The 20,585-nt window shown below is 46.9% G+C and overlaps 1 protein-coding gene across 1 annotated transcript in view; it reads left to right on the plus strand.

Annotated features, from left to right (window-relative positions):
• Positions 1 to 20,585, plus strand: part of LOC119391071 (decapping and exoribonuclease protein) — a 73,519-nt gene that overhangs the window by 41,313 nt on the left and 11,621 nt on the right. Inside the window, exons 3-4 of the mRNA XM_037658755.2 lie at positions 8,753 to 8,975; positions 10,562 to 10,697. Of these exons, the coding sequence (XP_037514683.2) occupies positions 8,753 to 8,975; positions 10,562 to 10,697 (359 nt within the window). The remainder of the gene's footprint in view (positions 1 to 8,752; positions 8,976 to 10,561; positions 10,698 to 20,585) is intronic.

The following is a 20,585-nucleotide window of genomic DNA, read 5'->3' on the forward strand; positions in this document are numbered from 1 at the left end:
TCGCAGCCGACTGTGTCACGAGTAGTCAAGCGGGTATCTGCCTTGCTTGAAGAAACACTGTTTCCCGTACTAGTGAGATTTCCCGAAGCGTCACAAGTGAGTGGCGTTATTTATGGAGGAATCTTACAAGATCGGCAAATTTCCGGGTGTCAGCGGATGCATAAACTGCACGAATGTGCCTATCAGGAGCCCCGGCGGTGACGACGCCGAAGTCTACCGCAAGCGGAAAGGATAATTTTCAATGTACAGGTGAGTGCCCGCTTCAAATATTTTAGCCGCGGTTTGATACCGAAATGCAATTATATGCTGTACCTAATGATGCCGGTACGACTTTCGGAACGTGATAGACGGAAGTCGCTAAGTAAACCATCGTCATTTTGCGATTTGATTGTGCACTGCTGGTCTTCATCACGGCTACGACAGATGTGCAAGTTGCGATTGTGCTCTCAGGGTTACGTTAATCTGCACGAACATATCGCCCCCCATCAAAATGCAATGCTGCAGTTAGAGTGCAATCGACATTACAGGTGCTTCTCTCAGCACATCTAAGAAAAAGTTCCATGCTACCGAAAGTGATAATGCGCAAGGACCGCAAAAAAATTTGTGTAACGGAAAGAAGCACATCTAAATAAAAGGTCAATAACTAGAATATCATTTAGGCACATGATGCCACCACAAAATCTTTTTCTTATTTTTTTATTTGCATTTTTTATTTGCATTTACACTTTCGCTGCCGCTTCATTCGCAAATATTTTATTTTCACAGAGAATCACAGGGCCAGACTTGCAGTTCTACGACGTAGTGGCCAGCTGGCCAGGGTCTGCCCATGACAGCAGAATTTTCGACAGCAGCCGTGCCCGAGTGATGTACGAGACGGATGTCGTCACCGGGATTCTGCTTGGAGACATGAGCTACGCCTAGCGCTCGTATCTCATGACTCCCCTCAAAGATTCTTAACGAGGCAGCCCAGAACACAGACAACCTAGTTCATTTGTCTTCAGCAGTATTTCAAAATTTTTGAGAAAAATATGGTCTGCAAAAATTCCTTAAAAGCTTTTTACAGTCAGAGCCACTAAGGAGAACCTGCACGGTCAGACAATAGCCAGAACATGGTGAAAACACTTTTTATTTGCTGATTTTCAATAATGTTTAGCGATTCACTTCAAAAGCTCGAAGTTGAAAAGTTCTAAACAAAAAAGAAACGCGTTTACAAGAGCCTTACATTGCAAACAATCATTATCAACAATTTCACAAAATACAACAAGGAAAACTATGTTTATATAACTCCCAAAACATTGATCATTTTCATCTCTCTCAACGTTTCTACATATTGCAGAAACATCACACGAAGGCAAAGGAAAAAATTTGAACTAAATAATTTTTCAGGTACAACAAGTCGCAGTCACGAACAAGAAACAGTGTGGAACGTGTGTTCGGCATCTGGAAGAGGAGGTTTCCTGCCTTCAAATGACGCTATAAATCGACACAAACACTTCCCTCACATTGATAACAGCATGTGCAGCTCTTCACAACCTAGGCCGAATGCTGCGTGACCCATGCCCTCCGGATCTACAGCCCCAGAGTGCACCGTGTGTTCAGCAGCCTACATCCGCACTGTCAAACGCACAGCTTCAGATAGGAACCTAAGACACCGACGGCATTAGAACCCGTGAACGTATCATTAGAAATTATTTTTTCTAAATGTATGCAAACCTTGTTTTATAAAAAATAACAATATGATGGATATTAAAAAAAACTCCAGGCTTGCGCGGAAAGCGCAGCACAGTCACAGCGAAATCTGGCAGAGCGGCATTTCTAGAGCTCGTTATAAACGCTCTTGTGGCTACTAATACAAATACGCTAGCAACGTACCCACTCCGCCACAAATCATAATTTTTGTGAAGTTCGGAAGCACCCACCACGACATTATTCGTCATTCTGCGGAGAAGCGAGGTACCCTCTGTAAGGCATGATGTGCACTTTGTTGATGCGACGGTTGATGACGATGAAGAATTATGGCTAAGCCTTTTGTAATGGGTTGGAAGATTTAAACTCCCCACTAGTTACGTAATTTGCATTGTGTGACGTCCCGTCGTTATTTAACTCTCCCACCACGCTTTATAACATACGTTAACGTGTGAAAGTGAGAGAGAGGGAACTAACTTTATTGAGACCCTGAGGAAATGGATCATGGGAGCCTGATGGGCTTCCTTGGTAACCAATAGAAGTGCACTTGGGAGGAACCCACTACGCTATAAATCATAATTTTTGTGAAATAGAGAAGCAGCCAATAGCAATTTTTCGTCGCTCTGCGGAGAACCGTGGTACCCGCTAAACACCCGTAAGTGATTATGTGCACTTTGTTGATGCTGTGGCTGATGACGATAAAAGATTATGGCTGAGCCTTTTGTAGTGGGTTGGAAGCATTCAACAACCCACTCGTCGCGCAATTCGCATTGTGTGATGCCTGGTTACAAAATTCGCGTTGTGTGACGCCCAGGTTCTTAATTTATTCTGCTACCACACTGCATTACATATGTTAATGTGGTGAGACAACAAATAGAAGTGCACTTGGGAGGAACCCACTACGCTATAAATCATAATTTTTGTGAAGTAGAGAAGCAGCCACTATGCATATTTTCGTCACTGTGCGGAGAACCGTGGTACCCGCTAAACACCCGTAAGGCATTATGTGCACTTTGTTGATGCTGTGGCTGATGACGATAAAGAATTATGGCTGAGCCCTTTGTAGTGGTTTGTAAGCATTCAACAAACCACTCGTTGCGCAATTTGCATCGTGTGACGCCTTGTTACAGAATTCGCGTTGTGTGAGGCCCTGGTTGTTATTTTACTCTTCTCCACACTACATTACATATGTTAGTGGTTCCTTCCCGGCATGAAGACTGTGTAGGGTCTTATTGCACCGCAGTTTCAGACACCGGCGTGGCTCTAAGGTAGAATGCTGGGCTCCCACGCAAGAGGCCCATGTTTGATCCTCGTTCCATCTTGGATATTTCTCCTTATTTTTTTCTTATTTTGCGCGATACTGGTTACGGACATCGGTGGCGGCAGGCAACTACGACGCCAAAAACGGCCCTTGTGATCTCAAACAACTTTCACTGTAAAAGAAAGACCGTTTGTGTGTGTTTAAGTAGTGGAGGGTCAGAACAAAGTTGTACAGGTGCAGGGCCATGTACAGTCGCACTCAACATGACTAACAACACGGGTGCGCACTGGCGTGGCTTGACAAACTCCAGGATCACCCATGACTTCCACTAGCCCTTACTTCTGCCAAATAAACGCTGATCTCTCGCTTGGCCGTTCAACCAAATAGGCAAAGTTCACTTAGATCTGAAAATGACGGCAATTTGAAGCCATGTACAATCTTTTACCTTGTGAAGCCACACGCTAATCTTGCACATCATATTGAGCATGACTGTACAGCATGGTTCTTCAGTTATTGTTGGGATCCAGTAGGTGTTCGCTTGTCGGTGAGCCCAAACGACATTGTCCATTATACTCATCATGCCAGCCACTTGCAAAGCGCGTGCTGTCATTTGAGTTTTGTATGCTAAATGATGATCAAATGCTGAAATTGCTTGGGAGTGCTGTATTTCAGATACTTTATGCATGAATAAAGGAATGGTACATTGTGTGTCTAAAGAGACGCGTCAGATTGAATGTTTTTCTGCATGAGCTTAATTTCAAGCTCAAGAAGTGCTTTCTTTGCCTTAAAGGGGTGGTGCCACCAAATTTGTGGCTTGCGCGTTCTTTGCTGTAAGCGTTTCGTATATCTCCAGGAAGCATGATGCGCACGCCAAGATTCATGTATTCTCGCTAAATAATGTAATATCACCTTTTGATGTGGACAACTTTCGGTTTCGGTTTCTGGGAACCGAAGTTGGGCAGTGACGTAGAAGTGTAGGAGGCGTGGTCACGTGACCACACAAGGCTGTTACGTACTTAGCCAGGAAGCAATCGAAACTCGGCGAGTGATGAAGCAACCGATGCTTTGCCGGTACTATAGTGAATTAGAATATATTCTAGTTCACTACAGCCGGTACGTACGTTGCGGAAGTGGCGGAGGTCCGGAGGTCACTCACGTTATTACAGCAGAGTTGGTGTGACGTCACTACAACTTTCGTTGACCATCCTACAGATCTGCGTCAGTGTTGGCGCGCTGGCGATGGGTTTCGATCGGGAGGATGGGCATTTAGGTACACTTTAGAAGTGAATTAAAATATATTCTAAACGTTTGCTGTGTCCGACCCTTCGCGTGGAGTGTCCTTGCATAAAGGGGAAGCCCACAACAGGCTTGTCATAGCCTCGAAATTTGATGGCACCACCCCTTTAAGGCTGTTTAATTCAAGCGCGTGCACAGCATCCCTTTAATTTATCTCTCATTACCCTCATGTGGAGCAAATGCTATCTTTTTTAGCACGAAAGTGTTTTATGCCGGGGTCCACCGCGGCTCCACTGACGTATTTCCGTCACGGATATGACGTTGTAAAATATACACTAACAGATGGCAAAGACAAAAACTAGAAGAAAAAGTTTCATTGGCGGGAGTCGAACCTACGACCCCTCCGCAGCGCGCCGCGCGAAACCACTCGGTCAGAAAGCGCACGTTCTTAAGCTTACTAACGGCAAGCTATTTATATATACCATTTAACGTTCGCGGTACTCAGAGCTCGGTGGCTTCAGCGTGTTCTTGTTATCACTGGCGAGATGGCGCGCAGGGCGCGCTTTAAAGAGCGACGCCCCGCGCGTCGCGATGCGAGCGTGCTTCTACAGGGGGTGTCTCTCGTGCGCGCGCGCTTACCTCGTTATGGGGGCGACTTGTAACGTCTTGTCCTTTCACAGCAAGTTTCCGTTGACGATTCAGAGAGAACGAAGGTCACTTCGCTCGCTGCAGCGGCCGTGTTTCCGGAAACACACGCTAACAAGTAACAATTCTGACAGTTGTTAGTTCGCGCTCGTCCTGTATATTTTATTTTCGTGCGTCCTTTCTGCTTTAGAGCGCGCAAGTTTCGAGCTGCTTGCCGTTATTCGCCTGACATTACAATTTCTTCCTATAACATTCATTCCTGCGCCCTTGTGGCGACATAATGCGCAGTAAACGCTCAACTACCCCTGTGAGGACATGTTTCACTTTCGTGTTATACCGATTCCTATGAAAGGGGGATCAGCCATGTTTTTTGTCTAGCCTCTTCAGCAAGGTTAGAAAGCCAATCATCCAGCTCGCTTCTCACTGATTCTTTCATTGAGCAGAATGCCCGGCTTCCGCCTGCTGGCTTTTCTTGGGGAGCTGTTCCCATAGCCACAGGGCCACGCTGCATTGCAACGGCTGAGGCCGGTACTTGTGTGGAAGCTGGTACAACAGCTACACACTGTACACTGGTGTTGTTCTGGCTTGGTCGCGCCTCTTCAGCTTCAGGTGGCTGGAGATTACATTGCCCGGAGTCGATGTTGTCTATGTCAGCAGCTTCAATGGTGTAACAATTGGAGAAATACCGTCCTGCCAATTTCACAGTGCTTGCACTTCTTGCAAGTCGCTTTTGCAACAGCAATGTGTTCATACATGCCCCATTTTCACCTTAATCAAAAAATACACAAGCGTCTTCACACAACACGCTGTACTTTGCACATAATGAACATTACACAACATAAAATCTCAAGCAGGCAGCAATACAGCACGTCCCTGTTTGAGCACCACAAAAGAGGTTTACAAATGCATACTGGCCAAAGAGGTGAGTAGTGCCAGACCAGCATGTCTGCGTCATGTCAAGATGCGAGCACTAATGTCTGCTGGATGCTCGGCGAATCAACCACTTCAGCTTAGGCTGTGGCATTAGCTCTGAGTGCAAATGACTTCACTTCATGCTGCACATATGTATATGATTGACAAACTACGCACATTCGAACTCACTCTGCTCATTTCTGTCAATGTTTGAAAATGTTTCCATACTATGAATTTGTGTTTTGCAAGAGAGGATGGAGCAAACGCTTAGGAAGTTTTGAAAGCCTTCAAGGTCGCACAAATACATCCATGAGTAGTGCATGTATTAATGTTACTATGATTAGCCATGTAAACACGATGCCACGGAGAAAGACGAAGCGTGCTATTGTTGCCTTCCCACCAAATAAAAAAAAGCCTTCCTGCTTTGATTGAACGTTTCATTGAAATGCATAACAGGAGTGATGTCAGCGTTACGGTACAAGGGGGGGAATTCGGCCTTTTTGGTAAGACATTCAACAATATTTAGTGCAGAGTAACACAAGGAAGAAAAGGGAGGACACGGCACGTGCGCTGAGTGAGCGCGGCTGTTGTGTCCTCCCTTCTCGCCCTTGTGTTACTCAGCGCTAAACATTGTTTCAGCATTGTGGTGTTACAATATAGCCTGTCGTTTTTTTTAATTGCTGCTTTGTAAAATGGGGAATCAAGTGTGACTTCTGAGTAGCCATCTATAGTGTCGCAATTTGTCTTTCTGCAACATATGTGACTGCCCAAAGAATCAGTCGACATCTAACATGGAATAATACTTGCCATCGGCTTCCATGCTCTGCCCTGGCTGAGTCGGTACCAGTAGGGCTGCCACAGCTGGCGTGTACTCTGCCACAGGTGTCGCACGGCCAGCACGGTCACTGTCGAAGGGGTTCGTGAGCCGCGTGGCCATGTGTGATGCGACCGCTCCAACCCTCTGCAGTTCTTGACTCATGCTGCTTTCAGCAGGCATGTCACCTCCTTATGAAGAGCAAAATATCAGTGTATGAAACGTCGTGATAACCACACCTCTATTCTTACATTTGCAGTTACTATAATGCTTTCAAGATGCCAGAAAGATACGTGTGTTACGGTACAAGTACCATACGTAACCTTTTCTGCGACTGCAAACACATGTATTGTACGAGTTCGTGTTCTACAAGTATTTCAATGTTTTTCTTGCTGCGAGTATTCCACGACGGCACACTGACAAGTGTACGTTTTAATGCTAAAACGTTACTTGACTCCATTTGGCTATACAGTGTATACAGTGGCAATGCACTTACATGTGACTCTGGTAGCATTCTTTTCACGGCTAGATAGATTATGAGACAGCGACTCGAAGCAACTGATGGGATAATTTACTATAATAAACCTCATACCACCCATGTAAGCCTGTTTGCAGAATGGCTCAGTGGGCGCAATTCAATTTGTCAATTTATTTATTTGCCGCATGCACTGCAACTATGCTTTCTCATTAATTTTCATCAGAGGGAGGTATCAAAATCAAAATGTGCAAGGGCGAGACCTGGCAACGCTTCGAAACAGAAAGGTGACGCCTTTTTATTACAGCAGATGGCAAGCACTTACATATAACATTCAAATGTAAGCGATCATCATAACGGTACATCAAACGTGCATATGAAACGAAGCACAATTGCATAATTTAGAGCGTGTTTGCAACAAGAGGCAGAGCTCCAAGTCCCCTATATCTGATGAACTTCTTCTTTACACGAAGCACACTAGAGGGAAATGAAATAACTCCCCTGTTTTTGAACACTTCCCGCGTGTCGTCGGCCTTGGCACGGCGCTACTACTCCTTCAAATTGTCCCAATACTTCTTCAGTTGCTTAGCCGTACGTGCATGAACATTTTGCCGGCTGTTAAATTCAATCGCGAGCTGTTCCTACGTTCTTTGCTTTCTTTGTAGGGACACGGCGTCGGTCTTCTAGTTTTCAAGTACCTCACGGTATTTGTTCACAAGATCCGTGAGGACGCCGCGCTATTCGTCGGTAGTTTACTTTGGCGCGCCGCTCGATACTGATCGCAATTTAGTAAAAAAAAATAGGGTAAAAGTGCTCGTACAATTAAACAAATCAAGTGAAATAAAAAAACGCTAAAGATAACTATAAACCAACTTCTGAACGGAGCACACAAATAACAGCAAGGAACAAAGTAAAAACGTACAGGAGAAGACGTCGATATAAAATCGTCACCTCGGAATCCTAGTACGTCGACGGGGTGTTGAAAACTTGTGGCCAGACGATAAATGTGCATTTCGCCAAAAGCAGACGGTGCTTTAGCAAACATTTTTGCTTTTCTACGTATGGGTGCTTTTGAGCATACTTTTATTGGTTTCTTGCAATAAAACGAATTTACTGCTGCTCGAAGTAAAAATTTGGTGGCAAAAATTTACCTACCCTCGCTCCCAGGGCATATACTTGACGAGTTATGGACACCTTTCATAAGGCGCACTTATCACATGATAAGGTGAATTTTCGAAACTCGCCTTATCCTTTTCTTATACTTTTCTCATCCTTTCGTAAGTAGCCTTACCTCGATAAGTTAAGTTAGGTTCGTGAATACGGCGGTCAGTACTCCATACGCGACATTGGAAAGCTGCGCTAACTGACACGACTCCACTCATGGGACAGCTGCTGCACGGAGCACGCGAGATGCTTTCGCTCACTCCCGCACCGTGGCGCCACCGGCTCATTGTACGTATCCTCTTGTGATATTTTGTTTTTGTCATTTCTTCCCACTTTTCCGCCACCAGTCAAACACGAAATACTCACGACGGAAAGTAGGATGAACACGTTGTGCCCAAACGGCACAAGGTAAAGAAAGAGAAACAAAACGAGAGCGGACACTGCCGTAGGACGTTCCTTTTGCTTCTTATGTTACGTTTTTCATTTACTTTATAAAATGACATACACGCAAGTGAATGAACATGTGCCAAAACAGCATCAATATTTTCCTGTGACGCAGCTGAGCCAGGGGTGGCAACCAAGGAAGGCGAACTGGTCAGGGAAGGGGACGCGTACAACACTGTCCTTCGCGGCCACATTGGCTCGCACACGTTTGTGATATCTGCAGAAGTGAAAGCTGTGGACCCTTCTATTCAGTGCGAGGCGGGTTCCACGGGAAGCTACGTGGAGTTCAAGACTAACCGCGTGTTCTCCACGGAAGGGCAGCGCTCGAAATTCACCAAGTAAGTGTTCACCATAATGAACTCAACTTACCTATTCCTATTGTTTTTGTTTCACCAGTTCTTAGCGGGTAGTACAGCGAATTCCTAACCGAATTCAGTCGACTGAATTTTTTCTCGGTACCGAAATTGAATCGGGAAAGCTACCCTTATACTCCGGCGCCGCGGTAGTGCAGTGCTTGCGGTACTGGGCTCTTACCCGAAGGTTGTGGTTTGATAACGATTGCATTTCAATGGAGACAAAATTCTAGAGCCCCATGTACTTGATTTAGGTTCACGTTAAAGAACCCCATGTTGACCGGTACCCTCCTCTACGACGCGCCTCACACTCACGTCGTGAAACCCCACCAATTGTATTATTAGGCAGGCAGGCAGGCAGGCATGCGAGATAGCGTCACCTCACTGGGCGTGGGCGTTGTTCGACGTCAGTAGACCTCAGTATGAACGTGGATGCCTATGAATGGGAACGAACGTGTATGAGCATGAGTGCACTGCTGAATGCGACAAGACGTGCGTGTTCAACTGTTAACTCGTGGGAATGAACCTATTTTCCAGCAGAATCGAACATCACTTCCGACTCTATGGATGTGACTGCACGTCACTCTCATTCATTAGTGGCACGAGCCGCGACTGACACTCGTGTTTCTCTTCCAAGCACATGCGGTCGATCACTTACTTCCATTTTCCCGCATATTTAGGAAACGCATTTAAAAAAATAAAACGCATAAGACCCATGGTTCTTCCTCATATTAAGAGTTATGTTGGATACACATGGTATCGAAGCATAAATGTACTAACAATAACGGCCAAATTAATGTCAGGTTAGTGAACGAAAATAACTGAATGAGTTCATTCAAAGAACAAACACTTTTCTCATGAGCAGCTAAGAACAAACACTTTTCTCATGAGCAGCTCGGATCCTTGCGGTACATGACTAAGATCTCAACCACGCGTTTGTTTTTATGCGGCTTCTGAGGTCCACTTGGGCATTGCGACGAAACGCACGGTTAACCTGAGGACTAACCAGAGAACACGAACGGGGACGTGCGGGTGTCATTACCAGGCACTAGGGTTGCCTCCAATTTTTGTTGCTGTGTTCACGTATGTGGGGCCATAGACCATTACCTCACAAACTCGAGTGCACTGGCGCCCGCCTATGGTTTCATTAGCGCACTTCATCTGTCTCAGGTGTCTGTGTTATCACAGATTTGAAGAAATCATATTATGTATGTAGGAAAGCTCACCAGTTTTGTCAGGTAGTGGCTATATAGCACGAGAAATGGTAGATACAGAACACATCTCTGGCGGAAGTACGAGAGACCTTCCGATTGCTACAGCATGCACAAGAATGCACCACACCGAACTCGAACCCCAGCTTCCTCTTACCGAAACACTTTTGGTGCATCATGCTGCGCAACTCTATGCAAACGGTTAAACATTGCGCCAGTATCAGTCAGCCTAGCTCGTTTTCTAGTAAATGTACTTCAGAAGCGAATTCTCAGTTTGTTGGTAGTTGCGTTTTCGCAACTACCAAGAGTACACGTAATGGTAAGTAAACCTCACAATTTTATTGCGTCCTTGACGTGCAGGCACAAGCTGCTCAACTGGTGGGCCCAGTCGCGTCTGGCAGGCGTCCCGAAGGGACTATGTGGTTTCCGTGACGACAACGGCATTGTGATGCGCGTGCAGGAGTTTGATGTGAACAGAATGCCGGACAAGGCCAAGGTAGGTTATAATCGCTTCAGATGTGTATTTCCGCAAGGGTCCTCTAGCGCCCATGCCTGAAAAACAGCTTTCCTGAAAGAGCAAGCCATATTTCTTTTAATATTCTTGCAGTACATGCTGGCATTGCTAATAATATTTAATGAGCGTGGTAAAATATTCCAAATTTAGAGACGCAGTATGCATGGAATGTGCTGACTTACAGGCCATCTTTTCCTACTAGGGTGCCCGCTAGCGCTCCCAGTCAACACCACTGGAGCCAGTCGCATTGTTTCCTCATTTTGCTAAATAAAGATTTATGCTTCTGTTCGCTTTGGCCCAATCAGCATAATGTGAACAGCTGGTAGTAACGCATGCATGCTGAACACCACGCGTTAAAGTATGCAAAAACGGAAGCAATATATGCCTCTACATCTATAATTGCAATCTCGAATCGGTCAGCTAGTTTCCGCAGGCATCTGGTAAGATCTTTTCATGGTTTTCTGTGCTCGCTACACCATTCTTGTTAAGTCAATTGGTAAGTGAGCGGTTACTGCAATTTAAGCTGTCACGACACGTTTTATTAACCTGCTCTCTCTGTTTGGGCATTTGCTATCGGAATCGCCGCCTCGCTTTTCGTGGGAAAATGCATGTGTTTTATCGCGATAGCAAGTATATAGACACTCGGCGGATTTTTGCCGTCGCCATGTCCCGTATATATATATATATATTATATATATATATATATATATATATATATATATATATATATATATATATATATATATAGCAGAAGCAAGGTGTTGACGCACAAGTGAAAAGAAGCTTTATTTGACGTTTCGGCCGTGGGCCCGGCCTTCGTCAGAATGATATATATATATATATATATATATATATATATAAACTGTTTATTTGTCGATGTTTCGATCGGAGACCCATCTTCATCAGGATGAAGTTTACTAGGCTTCGATGCCCTTTTATAGCAGCGTTCTTCGAGCCGAGAGAGAGAGAAAAAGGTTAAGAAAAAGTACATACAGAAAAAAAGGGAGGAGAGAGAGAAGTAAGAAACCTGACGAAAAAGAGTCGCGAATGCGCTTGCGTATTCGCGACTCAGTTTTTTAGATGCGTATACCTTTTTCCTTATTATTTTACGGCAACCGAAGGCAGACTCTTCATAATCTACGTATATATATATATATATGTGTGTGTGTGTGTATTGCGAAGCATGCCGCGGGAAAGTGTGTGTGGCGTAATTTTTATAGCATTAGCTACACTTGCGTAGCCGGAGCCGATTTCGCGTGGATCCTCATGAGCCGTGCTGCGCATGCGCAAGGATCAGTGAGGGGCGTCGTAGCCGCGGCAGACATATTGGCGCCGGCGCGCGCGCAGACTCCGCCACCGCCGCGCGCGACTCGCCGCTGCTGGTCGGCGCCATAGCACTGCACGGGTCCGGGCCCGGCCCGGCTCGCGGGTTTTCCGGCGGGCCCGAGCCGGGCTCGGGCTTGAAAGTGCTGGCCTGGGCCAGGCCCTGGCTTGAAGCTGCGGGGCCGAGCCGGGCCCGGGCTTGAGTCTGCGGGCCGGGCCGGACTCGGGCCGGCCCGCATTGTATTAGTTGTACACTTCATTTAAATAAATTTTGTTCCTATGTTTTATTTTCACTATACTGTTACCGCAATGACTTGCCATGTGCCATATAGGCAACATTTCTTTTGGTATTACGTGCCCAAACCACGATATGATTGCGAGGCACGCTGTAGTGGGGACCGGATTAATTTCGACCACCTGGAGTTCTTTGACGTGCACCTAAAGATAAGTACACGGGTGTTCTTGCATTTCGCCCCATTAAAATGCGGCCGCCGTGGTCGCGGGAATCGCACCCGCGTCCTCTGACTTAACAGCGAAACAGCTTAACCGCTGAGCTACCACCGCCGCCAGAGCAACATTTCGGTGCATGTAGACTCCGGATTTTCCGTCTGATCGCCCACTACAAAGCGCAAGGCATCATTAATAATAATCATCAACAACTAACATCCTCTAGCGGGCCCGGACCGGGGCTGGTCATGAACAAGCGCGCCCTGGATAAGCTTAGTAATAAACGCCCGGGCCGGGCCCTGGCTTGGAACCACGGGCCCGGGCCGGGCTCGTGCTGGGTTCGGTCATGTATGTCCGGGCCCGGGCCGGGCCCACGCTTGGGACCATGGGCCCGGGCTGGGCTCGCGCTTCAGGCTCGTGCAGTGATCTAGTCTGCGCATTCTAGAGGAGTGACGTCGTAGCCATTGTAGACACAGTGGCGCCGGCGCGCGCGCAGCTATTCGCCTTCGCTGTGCAGTCGCCGTCTGACACTGCGCTAGAGCCACGTGATTCGCAATGCCCATAGACTGCCGCGCCGCCATGCGGAATTCAGGAGCGTCCTCTCGAGGAGGGTTAGTAGACGACAAAATGGCAGCACTATGCAGTCGCTCCCTTGTTCGGCTGTGCTAGCCTCAGTGTTAACGCATTGGCGAGGAAGGAACACTACGACTTTGCATGTTCCCTGCATCAGTGAACAAACCGGGCCCTCCGTGACACGAGAAATCTGATTCGGTCTTGCGAGACGCGAAGTTTTCGTGAAAATACGTGGCATCTCGCACTGTCAATGCTAGCCCAGAGCGTACACATACTATCAGCTTCGCGAGGCTTTCTGTAGCCACGCAGGTTAGTTAAATGTTATCGTCTGACATATTCAGTTGCATATACTTGCATATAGCATTGGTCAGTGTTTCTTGTAGTGCATGAGTCCCAGGAGGTCGCGCGGGCTCGCGATGTGCTCTTGTATAACTGAGCGATCTCAAGTTGGCGATACATTAAAATAGGGCCTCAATCCTTTGTCAGCAAAGCGCTGTTACGAATCGTATGAGCGACGTTTCAATCATTCGAGGACGCATCTGCTCAACGCCTTTCGTGGAGTGTACGCTTTCCACGCCGTCCTTCGCCAGTGTGTTGGGTTTCATAGCCACCGCTCGCCGCTTGTTTTTGTACGCTTGTTGATAGGTGGCAGCACACCGCAAGCGATTTTCTTGTTGACCGGTTTGAGAGCAAAACTTCTCCGCGCCCAGACGTCTCTAATTGTAAACGTGGTGACGCCGAGTGGTCGAAGTCGTTCGGCAGAGGAAATTCTTCAGATTGCTTCCAGCAGTGTTGTTGAAAGAAACCATCTTGACGACGACGATTTTTCACTGGACGTAGAAGACTGTGAAAGCACCGAGAGTGACAGCGACGATGAACCATCAGCTGCTAACTCACGAGAAGCAAGTTGCACTTCACGTCCCCTCGTCCGTTAATGTTCTTTCACGCTCGTAAGTCACTTTGATTGTATTTAATGTATAATATCCTTGAGCGAGATCGAAATAAAAGCATAGTTCCTCTTGTGCATTGCATGTATCACAATTATTGTGGATATTATGGAGCGCCGCATGCCGCCAACACGCTCGAGCTCTACCAGCGAAGCGAAATGGTTAGAGCGATGGAACGTGCAGTCACGGCCACAATCCACGCCTCTCAGCTAATTTCTTCGAAGTTGCGAAAAGCATACGTGTGCATTCTTTTCGATCTTCATGCTTCGATCGTGCTGATCGAACCTGCAACATGCAAGTGAAGTGAATTGCACACGGCTATAGAATCTCAGCATGGCTGTGACACAAGCGCTACTGAATGGGATGTTAAATGCTTGTGTTCCGTTGAAGACGTAACTCCGTGTTCCCGACTGCGCAAGTAATGACGACGGCGTATTATGTTTGCACACCATCACCACGTTAAACGTGTGGTACCTCCCGTGCAGCAGCGATGGCGCTACTCGCTGGCGGCCTACTACTGCCGCAAATCCGTCAGGCAGGCTCGGTACGTACTACCTCGGAGTGCCGTTCAGCTCATGCGTCAATTCTAGTTCATGCAGTTTTATGTAGCACGCACAGGATTTCGCAAAGCATCGTCATGCACGGTAACGTGTAGCATAAATATAACCTTTCACACCGCAACAAATAATTAGGTGGCGAGTACTTTGCACTCTCCATAGTTTGGGAAAGTATTTGTCTCATAACCAATTCAGCGCGGCTCATGACTTTATCCGGTGAAAGGGCACGGGCCGTGCGTCCGCACGTCCTATCTGTTCCTATGCTAACCAACGGGTTGACCCTTCTCCTGGCGCCATCTTGAAAAGCACGGCGCGCCACCTATAGTTCGTGGGCATTGCGAATAGCGCCTCTGACTGGCGTTTGCAGGTAGGTAACGCCAAGGAGAAGGAGAGCGCAAATGCTGCTCAACGGCGCAGAAGAGGCGAGAAGCTTATCTCATCGGATCCCGAAGTCGTTGCCTGGCAATTAGCGGTTCAGCGTAAGAAGAATGAACAGAAGAAGGCTAATAATCCTAGACAATCTGGAAAGCTAAGAATAATGATCTGAAACTTTGCTAACGCTACGTATATGCTGGCATAGCCGAACTAAGCCACTGCAGATTCTTTTACACTGAGCGAGACGTCACCTAATGACGCTAAACATTGGCGCAAATGGTATACGCACACACATATGTTGAAGAGTCGCACATGTGTTATATAACCAGTTGTTTACAGTTGCGTAACGATGCCAACAGCAACATAGGTGTTACCAACACCAGACGCGGTAGGCCGATATGTGGTGCTTATACTTGTCCGTTAGGATGGAGAACGCACGCACGTTTCAAGAACCCCTGTCCATGTGTGGAAGGGGTTCTTGACAATTCCTGCGTAGATGGCGGTGAGCGCATGTCTTTGTTATTGTGATTGATGTGTGCAGCGCAGACCTCGCCGCTTCCGCTACTTGTCTGTTTGTGTCTGGCGGCCGGCGAAGTGGGATGCGGCCTACGTTGAAGTTGCGCATCGCCGTGTTCTTATATGTGCCCACGCCGCCGCACCTGCATTGAAGCCGCTTGCTGTGGACGACACATTGGAATCCCGTGATTGCAGTGGGCTCATCACTCCTGGTTTGAGAAAGTGCTAACTCGCCAATTTCTGTGAGCAGAGCGTCTTTTTCGAAGTTGAGCACGTTCGCGTGCACAGACTGTACGTTGAGAGTGGCGAGCGTAAGGCGATTGTTGTGGTAGCACCGAATGAAGGTGATAGCCCGGTCCAAGACATTGTCTAGAAGTCTGTTTGCTAGCCAGGTCATGTCGTCGACACACTGTGTCGATAGATCCGGCGACCTGTCGGAAGCTGAAGACACCTTTTGCGTTGGTGAGGTATAGGCCGTCGAGGTTGGTATAGCCCTGGAAAGTGCCACGTATACCAACTACAGTGGATGGCGCTTATCGTATCCGAAGACTATGTGGGAGTATGTGGTCATTTGTGACCTATTTATAGGTGTGGCGTTTGCTTGCGCAAGGGGAAACTGTGCCCTCTTACACGAGATATTTTTCTGGCGTATGGTGGTTCGCAGTCTCACGGGCACTCATTTGAATCTTGTTTAGGGCGTGAGGTAGTGATGAGCTTCGTCCTGGCTGGGACGACAATGCCTACCGTGGACGTTGGAAATTCAAGCCACAGTTGCAAGAGGTTACCGTGTTCATCACGCTCGTTGTACCACAAGGTGCCCATGTTTCCATTAACGAGGCCGTCGCTTACGTCGATGTTGGCCGTGATCATGTACGGCTTGCCGATGCTAAGGTAAATTGAGGCTAGCAGGCTAACCATGTCGCTTGCGTTGTTGTTGGCCACCTTGGTCAGGGCATCTCTACGTACACGGACGCGTTCTTGTAGACAGTTATGTTATCGCATGTGGGATGATATAACACGTTGTCCGCAGCGTCTAGGCCACCTGCATTATCGCGGTCGACGTCCGCATTGCTGTAGTATGCCGTCAGGGCACTTAGCGGTGGCTTCTTCACGTGTTACAAAGCGGGTCTCAATCAATGTGACGTCATCCTCGGTTAGCATGAGGCCTTCGCCTAGCCTCATATGAAATGAACACCGCGTCATTTTAGCGGACCACGTGGACGAGTGGATGGCAGTGGAGAGTCTTCCAGTGGAGTTCTGCCTTCAGCTCTCTCACTTGCCTTGTGTTTCAAGTTGTATATTCGCCGTTATAGTGTTGAGACTGCGAATCACCTGTGGATCATGCCCGCATAACATGAACTGTGGTATGCGGGTATGTGCCGCACGTGACTGAGGGGAAGGATTTCATGACGTACGCGACAGTGGTTTTGCGTTGTTCATGTCATGAATCGGGTTCGTCATACGCTGATCCCCCCAGGCAGCACGCCGGCATTGGACCGATCTCGGCCCAAGGCTGGCAAACATTGGCAGAAATATTGGTCCTACGTTGGCTTTTGGGGGTTTGCTACACTTAAATGTGCATTGGACCAATATTGTAAGCCAATGATGGCCCAATGTTTGCAAAGATGGCTCTAGCCTACATTGTCCGTCCAACATATCGCCAAGGATGGCTGCAGCCAACATTGTCCGTCGTACGTATCCCCACCATTGTATAAGTATTGGCAGCTCCAATGTTTTTTGCCAGCCTTTATCGTTGGCTACACCATCGTTGTTTCTTTTCCAGCGTTTAACGCTGGTTCTTGCCAGCCTTTTCGTTGGATATGTCAATATCTTTACGACATTTTCCACTGAATGTGTAGTTTAACATATAGGTTTTTGTGCACGTAAATAAATGCATGTTGCCCACGCTTTTGCTTTTAGGCAAGCAGCAGGGATAATCAGCGTAGAAAAGCTGAGAGTACACACAAGTTTATTCTGCATGTATACATATGGCAAAGATACTGCAAGTTTTGAAAATAATTTCGCATTTCGCGCTCTGTTCTGCTGACCGCTTGCTGGCAGATAACAGCTGCACAGAACCTACTCTAATTACCTTGAATAATGCTCTCATATTAGAAATCGCGGAAACGGGACCACTCACAAACACACACAGCCTCCCTGTTAGCGCTTATTTGAGTTCAGTTCACCGAAGGTTCAAAAGGAAGTGAGCGAAAAGCGAAGCGTGATACAAACGAACTACGGCAGGCAAAAGTTAGCACACCTCATTCCTTCATTTCTAAATTCAAACAGTATGACTATCAGCATAGTGAACGAAAGTCGTTCAGCAACAGTTTTTTAAAAAAAGATACACGCTTATCTACTCTCTCTTCAAACATGATATGTCTGTTTTGTTCTTCTTTGTAAGATTGCGCATATCGTGTGCTGTCTAGGAAATGTAATGTACCTTAAATTTGTACAAGCCAGCCACGGTCCTGTTCACTTCGCGACCTGTCACTTGTTGATAACTGTTCAAAAGTGCGACTGTATTATTAACGGTTTTTTCTTTTTGTGTGTAAAGAGTGCATGTATAAGTGTCTTAAGAATTTCTTTTCCTTTCTTCCTCTACACTCTCTTTATTTTCGTTGTATCTTTTTTTTTACAAATCTGTAACTATTGTATTTTCGCTGTGCTGAATTTGTGTTCATGCTATAAAGACATGCTGAGTGTTGTGTTATTTTGGTCTGGGCGGGAACTGGCGCATTGTCAGACATTTAGTTGCCTTTTCGCCACCCCTTAGCATTAAACCACTGGATGAAGATGTATGCTTCAATGATGAATAAACTTCAAACTTCAAACGAAATAAATGAAGGCCTACACTTCAACAGACATTCGATACAGCAGAAATCCATAACCACCTTGATTTACCAGAAAGTTCATCGCCTATTTATTAATTAAAACGTGACTGCGGCAAGAACTTGAAAGACTGCGACAACTTCACAACTAATAAAAATTTGTCTGTTACAAATCCATCATTTCTTGCGCGAAATGAGCGGCGAAGGGCAATTGAAAAAATGGATGTTTAGCTGGCGCATGACAACGCGAGAAAAGAACAAAAGTAACGCACGCAAACGCTAACAACATCGCTAAGGGCAGGGGCAAGGGCTTAACTAACCTACTTAGACGCACATAACAAAGCCCACCACATGGGTATTCACAAACTAACAATTCTAACGAAAATACGCGGTAATGTACACATTAACAAACGCAGCACATAATTCACGTACGAAAAAGACGGAAAGTAACATGCGACGAAGGAAAGAAACGACTTACTGAAGCAAGGTGTGTGACCGGGCTAGTTGGTATTCCATAGTGACGTGAACAGCGCGTGAAACACACAAGGACGAAAAACCGACGAGGACTAGCGCTGACTTCCAGTTGAAATTTATTAACACAAACATGGAAAAACGAGAACAAGATGGCACACGTGATCACCGCTCATTTGAATTGCGCATGACGGCAGACATGGAGAAGGAACCGAGAGACACAAAGAATTAAGCAAAAACCACAAAAACCGCGAAAAGGCATCAGGAAAAGCAACCGGAGTATGTCTAGGTTATCTGACCGGGTGAACTTAGGTACGGTAATCTATTTCTTTGTCAGTGAGGGCGATTGAAGGTTTGCTGATGCAATTGCCTTTAGCGATAGCTGCAGCTTCAATGATGATGCACGTGCTAACCTGCCGATGCCTAGCTAAAATCTGTGTGTTATCAAATGCTGCAGCGCACCCGCATTGCGAACAGTGAATTGCAAGAAAACCTTCTGTCCCTCTGCGTACCTTTTGGTTATGCTCCTGCAAACGTACATTAAGGCACCTGCCCGTCTGCACTTCAACTAAAATAGAGGACGACGCAGCGAGCGATGGAAAGGAAAATGATAGGTGTAATCTTAAGAGACAAAGAGAGAAGAGTGGGTCAGGGAACAAAGGCGGTTAGGACATCATAGTTGAAATCAAGAAGAAGAAATAGATATGGGCCGGGCACGTAGCACGTCGGCAGGATAACCGGTGGTCATTAAGGGTAACTTACTGGATTCCAAGAGATGGCAAACGCGTCAGGGGGAGACAGAAAATTAGGTGAGTAGACGAGATTAGGAAGTTTGTAGGTATAACGTGGCAGCAGAAGGCACAGGACCGGGTTGATTGGCGGAACATGGGAGAGGCCTTTGCCCTGCAGTGGGCGTAGACAGGCTGATGATGATGATGATCATGTTTACCTATAGGCTATTCGTTTAGGGATGGTTTAGCGCTCCGTGTGTGTGCGTGACTCTCCCTTTTTTCCATTTTCGTCGTCGCGCCGTACACTTCAAAATACGCTGAACCAACGTGCCCAGTGTGCCATTCTTACATAAGTAGAACAGTTCGGAAGCTCTCAACAAAAATACAGAGACACTGTTCCACAAGAGTGGCGCCCGAAACTGGTGATCATTGCAAAGTGTCCTTTTTCGCGGACCTCCACTGCGCCTTAGTAAGGGTCGGAGCAGAAAAATGATACATAGCAGATGGCCACAGGGCGTAGGATCACTCTGTCCAAATAACAAGCCAGGAAGGCTGAGCAAATCGGGATATATAGATTCTCATTCAACAGGCTAGAGCAGGACCATCGACCTGGGTGCGTGAGGCCCTTTTTCTAGGGCACTGACTGAACCGTCTCGACTATGCGTAATGTCCTTGTATAATAACAGAAAGACAAGACACATCGAGACCAAGGCAGCTCGACGGAAACCCAACCGTGTTGGTTGAATGTTCATGGACCTGTAATTCAAGCACGTACGTGTGTTGCCAGCGCTGGCTAATCAACCCCGGGTGGCCGAAAATATCCAGAGCCCTCATCTACAGCGTCTCTCGTATAGGCAGAGCCACTTTGAGGTTGTCGTAAGCAGAAAACTGCACAACACGCCGCAGTAAACGAGGCGCGCTTTCCCGCTACGCCGGTGCGGTGCGCTCAGTCGCTACAGGCATGCTCATGTGTGCTTCACAGCAAAGCAATACGCCGCTCGCGCACTTCATGAGAGAACACGACATCCCGGCGCGTCTGCTCCGCTTAGCTTCGATGCGAGGCCGCGCCATGCACGCTGGCGCTGTGCGGAGCGCGGCC

This window comes from Rhipicephalus sanguineus, chromosome 4 (genome assembly GCF_013339695.2).
Source record: "Rhipicephalus sanguineus isolate Rsan-2018 chromosome 4, BIME_Rsan_1.4, whole genome shotgun sequence".
Taxonomy (NCBI): Eukaryota; Metazoa; Arthropoda; class Arachnida; order Ixodida; family Ixodidae; genus Rhipicephalus; species Rhipicephalus sanguineus.